The sequence below is a fragment of the Bacillus rossius genome, chromosome 1 (genome assembly GCF_032445375.1).
Source record: "Bacillus rossius redtenbacheri isolate Brsri chromosome 1, Brsri_v3, whole genome shotgun sequence".
Taxonomy (NCBI): domain Eukaryota; kingdom Metazoa; phylum Arthropoda; class Insecta; order Phasmatodea; family Bacillidae; genus Bacillus; species Bacillus rossius.
Genome location: NC_086330.1, coordinates 285,631,426 through 285,643,053, shown reverse-complemented (window position 1 = coordinate 285,643,053; position 11,628 = coordinate 285,631,426). Strand labels below are relative to the sequence as shown.

At 38.1% G+C, this 11,628-nt stretch overlaps 1 protein-coding gene across 2 annotated transcripts; it reads left to right on the top strand.

Moving 5' to 3' along the window:
- The first annotated feature begins 518 nt into the window (after positions 1 to 518).
- LOC134530120 (malate dehydrogenase, cytoplasmic-like) lies at positions 519 to 10,456 on the top strand. Of its 2 annotated transcripts, none has more exons than XM_063364738.1 (7): positions 519 to 601; positions 803 to 994; positions 4,837 to 4,973; positions 5,654 to 5,833; positions 6,817 to 6,978; positions 9,912 to 10,139; positions 10,265 to 10,456. In XM_063364738.1, the coding sequence occupies exons 2-7, from the start codon at positions 805 to 807 to the stop codon at positions 10,394 to 10,396; spliced, it is 1,029 nt and encodes a 342-aa protein (XP_063220808.1). In that variant the 5' UTR covers positions 519 to 601; positions 803 to 804; the 3' UTR covers positions 10,397 to 10,456. The 2 variants fall into 2 exon arrangements, with proteins under 2 accessions (XP_063220808.1, XP_063220799.1); XM_063364729.1 differs by having other exon boundaries at positions 530 to 645.
- The last annotated feature ends 1,172 nt before the right edge of the window (positions 10,457 to 11,628 follow it).

Below are 11,628 nucleotides of genomic sequence, written 5' to 3'. Positions count from 1 at the left end.
ATTTTGAGACAGTAATACTCAAAAATTCCATTTTCGGATAGTTTTTTTTATTTTTCATTCCATAAGCTGCTATTCTTGGAAATTAACTATTTTATCATGTTTCACGGAATTATTTACAATACAAACAATTTACAAACAATTCAGGTTTAAAATTAAGTATGCTTTATTGTTAAAAGTTGTAGGATCATTGTCCTTTTTGTCATCAAGTTTAAGTTAGGTAATTTTTTATGATCTTTAAGTCAATATATCTTGTTGGGTGCGAAAACTTTTTTGATTATGAATACACTTATTTTCTTACAAATGTATGTAGTGTAAATAAATTACTCTACAACAACAATATTTTAACGGCGAGAGAAAAACTGTGCCAAGATCGTCCATTCTGATTCACATAAATTTTACTTTTGGGGGTGTTCTACATGACAAGACACTATAATCGCTGCAGTCGCATGTCTCCAGCATTCTCCATGTTAAAAGGTCTGAGTTTCCTATATTGTTCTTACCTACTACAATATTTGCCCATATCTCTGACAATATACTTTCGCATACAAGATCTTAAGGTTTATTTTCACAGTAGTAGTTCACTAATCCATAAAATAGAAAGGTAAATAAATAGTATTTGTAAATATTGCTAAGTAAAATGTAAAAGTAAGTACGCACTCTAATGGCGAAAATATGTAATTAAGTCGTAATTAAAACTTAAGTGCAGTATGAGTGGATAGATCTTAAACATTGTGTAAAATCGCATATCTGTAATATTGTGTGACTTACTGATTTTTTAAACTCTATACTGTACATTTGACAGGCATGGTGAAGGTGACTATCATAGGGGCCGGGAGCCCGGTATGTAAAGCTCTTCTGTACGGACTATCGACAGGAGAAGTATTGGGTCGAGACAGTTCACTGAATCTTGTGCTCTATGATGACTTGGTTTCATGGGAGAAGCTTCAACCACTGAAAGAAGAAATACTTAATGCAGCATTTGATGTGGTGGAAGGTAAAACCGATAGTGTTTTCTAGCCAGTAATATTTTACAAACGACCGATATTTCCTTGTTTTCTTATAATGTAAAGGACGATAATATAATATGTGCTACTGGATAAGTTTTTGGAATTAATTGTTGTGTTTGAAATAGTACACATGTATTAATTAAATTTAGAAAATATAGGTATATGTATATTAATTATAGAAGGTAAAGAATTAAAGACCATTATGATGCCGTCGTCCGGGGTCTCGGGCTCGAGTCCCGGTGCGGTTCCTAGCGGGAGTGGCTGCTGTGAATGTAATGTGTCCAGATGGGCGCCAGACTAGCTCTGGTTCTAGTCGATAGGTGGGTCGTGGGGTCGATTGCCCTGCGTGGCCCACTAGGACTGTCGGCGATGTTGCGTGGGTTTAAGGAATTTCCTACTCGGCGGTGGTTGGGAGTCGTAGGGTTAAGTAATCATACGCTGAAGTGAGGCAATAAATGACGTGCGTCATTTATTCAGGCGACTGTGGTTTAGGTGTAACGCCGTTGGTTACACGCCACGTCGTACAACAGGTGACGTCACAAAATACAAAAACTACACAATTACACAAAAATGAGTCTGAAAGTTACTTAATAAAACGTGGCACAAGTTTACAAAAAAATGTTACACGAGGGTGCGTGACACAAGTTTATGAATGTTGCGTGGTAATGCGTTGCACATGTTTACAAAAGAAAAACGCTCAGTTCCAAGGCGTCGTACAAAGTCACTAAATATTCCGTATTAGCGTGGCACTAGGCGTTTCTGAGCCTGGTTACTCAAACGAGGGGTGAGGGTGATTGGAGACGGCCAATCCCGTAAATCTACGTATTGAGACAGTGCTCGTGTCCACGGTAGTGGAGCGCGGACCGCAGCTAAATTCGCTCAAAGTTCCCTTACGGGGTGGTGTCAGTGCCGGAGCGACTGATTTTAACTAAAGTTCTGTTCCTCGGGAGGCGGCCCGTGCCGGATGCTGAACCTACCCCGCAGATCAAGTGTGGTGCAGGGGTTTTTAAAGTTATGCGGCCGGATTAAGTCCTGGACCGAAAATTGGACCGGGTACGCACGGAGAGATTAGTAAAAAAGAGGTTTTAATAAGTGACTATATTTACCAGAAGTGAGTTCGATGTAGACAAAGGTTGATGTCTCTCCGTGGGACGTGCGTCCGCCCCGGTCCACGAGTCGCGCTGTACTGGCGTCATGTCATGGCGTCCGGCCGAGGCTCGGTGGCCCTCGCGCCAGGGTTGACCTCATTACGTTAGTTTCTAATGTGACATGTTAATAAGAGAATTTAAGGGCGTTAAATTCTTACATTAATTATTAAAGCTAAATCAAGATCACTCGTCCCTTCTACAAATTGCAGTTAGTATGTTTAAGAATTATTATATTTAAATTTTACGTCACACCAACGACTGTTCGTCTCTTGCCGGATTGCTCTGGTGGGGTAATAACGTAACACAAGGAGTGCATAATTATGTCACATGGTCTAATTGACTAATTCAGGCAGAAGGCCTCCAGGGGAACACTCACACACGTATCGACGTATTACACACGTGAGTGCCCGGGCACTCCTACGTCGCACTTTCGTTAACCAACTTTAAATTAATACGCAATACTGTTTAATAATCTGTGTTTGTTTTTATAACGTGGTTGGTTGTAATGACGGTCTGTTTATTTGGGGGGGGGGGGGGTGGGTTCTACCTTGGTTGCTGGTGGCTCGCCTGACTCGGGTGGGCCATGGCTAGGGGCGCGTTCCGTTAGCGAGGTTGAATACTGGCGGTTGCAGGTCAGGCTTTAGGGTGGCCTTCGGTCGGACGACGTCAATGAAGTAAGGTGGCAAGGTAGTAAGAAACTGAACTTGCATACCAGACGAACGCTAGTTAGTCCGCAGGTAGAGCTGAGACTCTTCTCAAGTCGTGATCTAGCCACATCGCTGGCAGAGAGCTGATGTTGATGTGGCAGGGTTACCCATGGCTGTTGTAGCCACCAAAACAATGCTAATTGGTTGACTAATTACCTAAATATAAATGCGGTAATTCTGGTAAGAAGGATTTTATTACTAACCAGGCCCACAATAATCTGATATTTGTGCCTTAAGTATTGAGCCGGGGTCGTCCCAGCATCAATTGCTGGTGTTTGTGACTAATTAAGGTGGATTAAGTTGACCGAATGAGGGTCTCCTGGCTTTCGGTGTTTTGCGACAGGTTATTCGCTGACAGCGTATTGCATTAAGCCGTACTAAAACTTTATACGCGAAGCAGCTAACGTGTAAACAGTAGTAACCTTACATCATTAAACATACACTGAGAAAACACTAACACTCATTAGTGAGAAATTAACACCACTGATGCAGTGGGTGAAATAATTGTGTAGAGAGTACATTAACACTGACGAAACTTAAGTAGCACACATGCGAAACAAAAAAAGCTACTGGCGCAATGGCCACATAAATGAATCACTTTGGCAGTAAGCCTTTAATTACACTAATGCCAAGTGGGCTTAAAATAACGGGTTTTGGAAGGCCTCGGGCCATTTTAAAAGTTACTTTTAAACTATATGCGAAAAAAACTAAACATCATGATGACTAAAGTCATTTACATGAGGCCTGTAACGTATCCCAAATACAGACTGAAAATATAAATTTACTTATTAAATAGAGTTTTCTCGCATGGGCACCAATGATATATAAAACAGCTGCTGAGTTTAAACCAGCCGTGAGGGGCTAGCCATTTAGTGGATGCATAAATATTTTAAAACTTACACCAGTGATGAGAATGTGGTCACTGATGAACAAAGGTTTAGGGGCCCCGTTGGTGCGAAATGCGCTTAGCCCCGGTAAAAGTGGATGTCGAATTGGCCGATCCCATATCCGCCACGCGAAAATGTGCAGTGAACAGCAAACTATGTCAAGCCATGTTGCGAACATAATTTTACTAATTAAGAAAGTGGTCATGATTTATTATGTGTCCAATGATACAAACAACATTCAATTAATTATTTAAAAATATTAAAATAACAATTCACATATACATCTACATCCCTGGTCGATTGGCGCTCTGGATCGGTAATCGATGTCGTCCTTTCGTGACATAGCACTATGTTGTATTGCGCTGAACAGCACATGTTCGTGCCACCCATATGGCCACGTACACGCCCCTGTTTGTCAGTAAGGGGGCATAATGGTCGGTGCGACCAGAGGGATTACCGAAGGGTTTCGTCATATTTATTCCACTTATTGTTTTAGAATTTTATGATGTTTTCATACAAAACTATGCAGCTACACAACTAAGTGAAGCATAGATTAATCGGAAGTACAGAAGTACAGAAAAAGTGAATTTTCTTAGAACAATTTACAAAATTATATTTTTTCATTACTTCAAAAATGTAATGACATTGTGTGTAACTTTTAGGAAATTATGTTGTATGATTTCATTCCCATTCCTCCTGCCCCTCCTCAGAGTAGTCATGTCAATTTCATGTACCCGCAGGTCTAGCTAAGGCTCACTTGCGTGATCGTTCATGGAATAAAACAATAATAAGTACATAATTTTCCAAAGACCAACCAAGTGGGATATCTAAAACTTTTTAACTATAAGCCAGGCATATGGTGAAGACACCACACGAAGCACATCCCATTACTTTTGTAACTCGATAGAAGTACAGAACTTACTTATTATTATTTGCATCAGAGGTTTGTATTTTAAGTTTCCATATATTGTTTTATTTGTTTTAATATTTGTTAAAACTTTTTATAAAGTTCAAAAAATAACGACGGTTCATGTTTATTAACATTATTGGTACCTAATATGTTATTTTATAAATATGTTTTTACAAGATGTGGCAGAGACCTCAGATTTGGATGAAGCCCTATTGAATGCTGACATTGCAATTTTGCTAAACTCAGCCCCTCGATCAGTGTTCACAGGCGACTCTACTATGGCTATGAACTTCATAACTACCCTCAAGAACATTGTGAGTACAATGTTACTGGATAATGGACTTAAAACAAGTGTGTACCATCACGATTTTAAAATGAGTATCAAGTATTGAAGTTGTAACAACTATAAAATCTATGCGTTTATGAACTGAATGCTGTGGATATCTATAAATTAACAACTAGATTTTGACTTAATGTGACCTCGTTTTACATGGGTGTCATCGCAATTTCAAAAGAGTTCAATATGTCACCAGTAGAAAGTCCGCAGACCACCTGTTTAGCCCATGCAAACAATTTCAATAATACAATGATGATTAAGAAAATGTAGGTAACATGTGATAACTTTGTGAGAGTACAAAATTTTTGCATGTGTGCATAATGCTAATTTCATTTTTTATTACTTTTTTATTTTGTGTACAAGTTATATACACAACTCTAGTGTCTGGTTCATTCTGCATTTGACTTTCAAAGAAATCAAAGAATGAAAAGAGTTTCCATATAATATGAAAATGTAAATCAAAAGTTTACTTGTGTTTTTGATGACAAGGGATGAGTTGGACAGTGCCAAAATTTTAATTATATTTAACAATTATTATTTTCACCAAACATTACATTGTATCAGCATAATTTATTATAAATAACTAATAAAATGTTCTAATTTCAAGCAACTGTTTAAAAACAGTTGAAGTGTAGTGAGCCTAAACTTATGTCACAGGGTGAGGCCATCAACCGCACAGCGAAGAAAGATGTATTGGTGGTTGTAGCAGGCTGCCCTGGTCTGCTGAACGCGTGGGTGTGTTCCCAGTTCGCACCGTCAGTGAAACGCCAGAACTTCACAGTGGTCACCATGATGGACCTGAACTTGGCTGTCTCCCACGTGGCTGCAAAACTGCAGGTTTGTTTTTGCACAGGAAGACTACGCACATGAGACATACCATGAATTAAAATTAAATCTATAGCCATAGTTTCAATTTGTGAAAAGATATTATCCTGGAAGGAGTGACTCAGTTAAGTGTAATCTACATAACACTCTATAGTGCTTGGAACGTTCCGCAACATATCGCTGCTAGTGATTATAATCGTCAGTAAATTAAGATTTCTGTGATATATTTTTGGTGAAAAAATTATGGCACTTATGGGAGGTGTAAGGTGAAATGTATGTTCATGAGTAATTTTTTTCAAAGGATTGTTATTAAAATGATTATAAGATATTCATGTCTTTAGATTATTACAATAACAGCTTAATGAGTTATTATAATCTGTAAACAATTATGACGCTCATAAATCTGCAATTGGTTTAAGTAAAGTTCGAAACATTAGTAGTCTATCGGGAATACCAATAATCTTTGTACTTGAAGAAATTATTTATTTGGGGTTCTACACGAAACCTAAGTGTGCGGGCCTAACCTACAGTGGCAGCCAACTCCTGATACGTATTTTTATGAATACCTGCGTAGATTGCCAACGGAAACTTTGTTAGTGTTTTGAGTATTATAAATTATCGTTAAAGGTGTAACTTTTACGACTTAATCATCGTGTCACGTGCACCCGAGCTAATTTTACATTAAATTAGAATGAGAACTGCTTGTGAACCCATAATTTCTTTATATATATTTCTCTCTCACCTCACTCTCTTCACAGCAGGTGTAACAAGCTATAATTATTTGCTAAGTATTGGGTATCATACTGTACACGCCACCTAGCCTAGTGACCTGCACCAGCCACTTGACCTTGTGGTGGGTCTTGAAGTAGTCTGGCATCTTTGGGGCTTCGATGAATTCACAGAACCAGATCACTCCAAGCTTCATCGGGGTTCAGATCACGAATCCCGAATAGTGGCAAACATGTTGTAGACTCATATATATAAAAAAATTTCAGGTGGCAACAAACAATGTTCACAACATGACTGTGTGGGGCAACAGCTCGATGACTCTGGTACCTGATGCAGACAATGCATACATACAGATGAGTAATTATACATCGACAAGGATTAAGGATGATCTAGGTGATGATCATTGGCTCAAGGATACTTTTGTTTCTGTACGTACTTTTTTTCTTCTAGATTACATACTTACTAATATCTATACTAATATTATAAAGCTGAAGAGTGTGTTTGTTTGTTTGAACGCGCTAATCTCAGGAACCACTGGTCCGATTTGAAAATTTCTTTCAGTGTTGGATAGTACATTTATTGAGGAAGGCTATAGGCTATATTATATTATCAGTAACATTAGGGATCCTTACTAAAAGTCCAATTTAGAATCAAATGCGTTGGAGGGGGTTAGATACAACATGCAGTACACGTACGAAGTGTGTGTTGACAATGCCACAGGCGCTAGAAGTTTATTTCCTATTGCCTATTAACATTTTTGCCATGCACTAGATGCCTTATCATTCTTAATTTTCCCATACAAGTAAAAAACACCCGTGTGATATTAACAACGAAGCAATCAGTACCCTCATAAGAGTTCAATTAGTATTTAAATAATTTTTTATCACTTTAAATCGCAAACCTAAACTATTTTTTTCCCTCTCTCTCTCTCTCTGTGTTCAATTTGTTTTTTATTGCCCTTTTTTTTCAAGTATATATATTTTATAGACTTGAAACTTCACAGTAATGTTCCTTATGTTACGCAGGATGACATTTTGCCGAAAATTAGATCCCATGGGTGGTTAAAACCAGGCAACAGTGGGTACTTTGTCTGCATGAGAACAGGATTTTGCATTGTTCATGCCTTCTGCGTCTCCATGGCAACGGGCATCGCGTGGCAGTGGCGTACCCACAAGGAGGGGCATGTATAATGAGCGGCGCAAGAGTGATCTGCCTGTAGACTGCCGTAGCGAAGTACGAGTACATCAGTTGTACGTTGCGTGCACGAGTCGGGAAACCATCGGTGCTATTCATTTTCTCTCTGGTACGTTATACAGCATTGTAATAAATTTTCACTGAATTTTTTTTATTTACCATTACTGTAAATGGGAGATGTGGCTTAATTTTATTTCCATTAGAATAGCCGTGCGAAGCCGGGTCGGGCAGCTAGTTTAAGATAATTATACAGTATAATACACACAGTGCATGTTATGTTATTTGAATTTTATATCGTACAGTGTTAAATATTTATCATAATATTTTAGAACAGCTCTGCTATTATATATTAAAGTAGTCAAAGACAGGACATGACTAAGCTGATCTTGTTTTAAGGTACAAAAATTAAAAAATTTTAAATACAAATATTTTTCTCAGTCCTTGTTTTTGTTTGTTAACAACTACATAATTAAAATGGGTACCTCTAACCCGAAAAATGAAATTGTGTATAAGTCCATTTCTTGTATTTTTCCATTACCTAGTCATTATATATATTTTTTAAAAAATGAAGTATTTTGTCTTTTAATTCCTAGTCATTAGTTTTCTTAAATATTGCTACTAATAGTTTCTAATAAATATTCAAATACACTAATATGAAACCAGCGGTGAAGCCCTCACGACGCTAGTTTCATACAAGACAAGCAACTGTAGAACCCTGCATGTTCTGCCATCAAAATCTTTCTAAACATGATTGTTTACTTTACCATTACGAGGTTGTTATCTCTTTAGCACATTCAATGACATTTTCACATTCACTACAGGAACTTGGTTACATATTTTTGCACAAAAAAGCAATAAGAAAGTTACATGTTAATACAAAAGTCACAGCTCGTGAACCGCACAATACTGTTCTGAAATTTATTTCAATAAGGCGTTACAAAATGCGTTTGCCGTCTCTTTCGGTTCAAGGTTACGCAGACAGTGTGTCTGTCGCAGACAACCACGTACACCACACAGAGTTAGTATGTTCTCGAACAACATGTGCACCTCTTTAATCTTTCAATAGCTTTTACAAACGTGTTAGTCACGCAACGTGCTTAACAACTTTCATGAAGCGCTTAACCCAAACGGTATTCAGTCGTGAACATGCTTGTGCAGTTTGCCAAATCTGGACCGTCCACAGACTCGCTAACTCAGATTACAGCAGAAATAATGCCCTACAATCTAATCACAAATTCATTATATCATTTTAGCTCTACTAAACACATCATTAAGTCCATTTCTAAGGGCGAGCCGAAACAAAGTGACTAGATAGAAAAAGTAGAAGTATTCCTAGCGATAGTTACTTACGCTGAGTGCTGCCCACGCACCCGCCTGCACTAGCGACCAGGGTTGGTCTACTACATATCAATTCAAAAGTACGACGAAGAAGACGAAGTTAACCAAATTGATGTCTTTATATAGCCTCGACATGACGTCGGCGCATGCGCAGCGTGGACATGTCCAAATCAGGAGGGGTAAGAAAGGAAAATCAGACCTAGAGTAGGGAAAATCAGCAGTCCCGTGGCGGGCACTTCAAAATCCAAGTCATTACGTCGGGCTGCCGGCTCAAATAAATAAAATTACCTTAATATAATTAAAATATGTCAAATATTTTAACCAAAAAATTGTACAACAATTTCATTGAAATATTATTCACTTAAATTAACTAGCTTTTTAATAAAATTCACCTTGCACATCCTGCTCATCCTTTGAATATTTTTATAAAACTACTACTAAAGGAAGAAAAAAAAGGGAAAAAAATGTTTTATTGGCTGTGATCAAAAAGTAATGTTGTTAAGAGTTGACAAAAATTTAATTTCTTGTTTCTAATATAGTATCATTAATAATCAATTGTTTGAAATTAATTTAAAATATCAGTACATATATAAAAAAAACCTTAGTGTTAGTACAAAGTAGTAGGTGAGCCAGTCTGGGTAAAACTATATTACTTACAATATTTTAATCGGTAGCAGATTAAAAAAAATTGTCTTCAGTTTTCCCAGATATTTCTTTTTCAACAGTGCCAGTTACAATTGAAAGGAAGGTATGATTCAACCTATTAATCTTCACCTCCCTTTTTACTATGTCAGTGGTGTTAACAAACCCTATTACATTTCCTACACAGGAAGTTCAAAAAAACTGGGCAACGGGGCAGGATCCATCTGAAGAGTGGCCTTTGGCAACTGCACAAGCATGTTGCCAGCATCTGAGATGTCTGTGGCAATGTGTTCCGACAGAGGACAACTGGACATGTCTCGGAGTGGCCTCAGACGGTTCCTACGATGTACCAAATGGTATATTCTCTTCTTTCCCCGTCAGCGTGCCGAAAAGGAATCGCTGGGCCATTGTAAAGGTACCAACTGCTACTGTTATTTACCATGTTTTCCTTCTAGATATATTTTGTGATAGATAAACCCCTATAAATGTTGAATGGACTTTAAAAAGTGAAGTTAACTTAAGCCTAGCTTCTGTTTTCAGGATGTTCCTATAAGCATGTTTGTGAAGTTAAAACTCCGTGATTCGGTTGAAGAGATGAAGCAAGAACAGAAGATTATTTATGATATTTGCAAACCCTCAGAAAACTTGAAAATTTCGTCACTTAACATTTGAACACATATGGATTGATTGATATTATAAAAATAAACTTAATAAATTATGTTAAAAAGTTCATTTTTGAATGTGTATTATTTATAGATAGGATGCCTTGATATAGATGCAGTAACATTGAGCGACTAACACAACACTTGTTTATTGGTAATTTCAACTGAATCACTATGTATTCATGTAAGTTGCCATATTGTTTGCACTGCATCTTAAACCTCCACGAGTGGCCGAGTGCTATTAGCACTAGCATAACTAGTCGTGTAAATAATTAGTTGTCATGGAGAACAAACGTGCCTCGATGAATAAGAAGTGAGTGAGGTGGAGTAACTTCTTAAATAAGGTGACCTCTAGTGCAGCATGTTAATTTAAGAGGTTGTCTTATTGCATTGTTTCATTCTCATGTTGGCAATATAAGATATAATATTGGTCACGCAGACGAGTAACGATGGTGACATAGTGTTACAGCAGTAATTAATACATAAATAAATTTTCTTTTTTATCTACTTCACAACTTGTTTGCCTAGTGCCTCCTGTGTTACGACTACAGGAAGCTGATGATGAAATCATGAATTTATTTAACACGAATGTGATTATTTTGAAAAATAACAGTCTGGTAAACATAACTCAGGTTGTCTTGTCATTGGTTTCCATGCCCTCTGTGAATGTCCTTATAATTTTTTACTTTAATCCACAACAACATTCGAATTATTCTACCTGGGTTTATCATCACACTACGGTGCATCAAAACACTGTCGATACTGCCGAAAACACTGTTATTGGTCTTGAGATTCCGCATCACAATTAATGCTTAGATTTGCTATCTTTATACTGGTCGTCCTCATTAACTTAATATATTAAAGATAAGAAAATTCTATATATGAATATGGCAATTATACACCTTCACAGCTGCTTTATTTTCACAAGATTCAGCAGGCTGCTACATTGGTGTGCCTGATCCAATTATCAAATATATATAGTGACATCGTACCTCCGTCGGCAGTAAATCCCGGTCCCCACCCCGCCAGCACCAGCCCCCGCTGGCGGAACGCACCCTCACACCCCTCCTCCGAGCAGTCACCATCGCTAGCCAGTCTTCGCCCTCGCGCGACCCAGGACGGACGTGTGACACTGTGAGGTCCCTGGAGACGTGAGACCGCGAGACGTGAGACGTGAGTAGTGATATATGTGAGTGTTTTCCGGACGCGAACTCCGCACTGCCGGCGAGCCTAGTGAGCTGC

Bases quoted from the DNA above. Each gene is read 5' to 3' on its own strand.
- LOC134530120 (XM_063364738.1), top strand. From the start codon at position 805: ATGGTGAAGGTGACTATCATAGGGGCCGGGAGCCCGGTATGTAAAGCT. The intron at 995-4,836 runs GTAAAACCGATA...TGTTTTTACAAG, and splicing joins AGCATTTGATGTGGTGGAAG to ATGTGGCAGAGACCTCAGAT. The intron at 5,834-6,816 runs GTTTGTTTTTGC...AAAAAATTTCAG, and splicing joins ACGTGGCTGCAAAACTGCAG to GTGGCAACAAACAATGTTCA.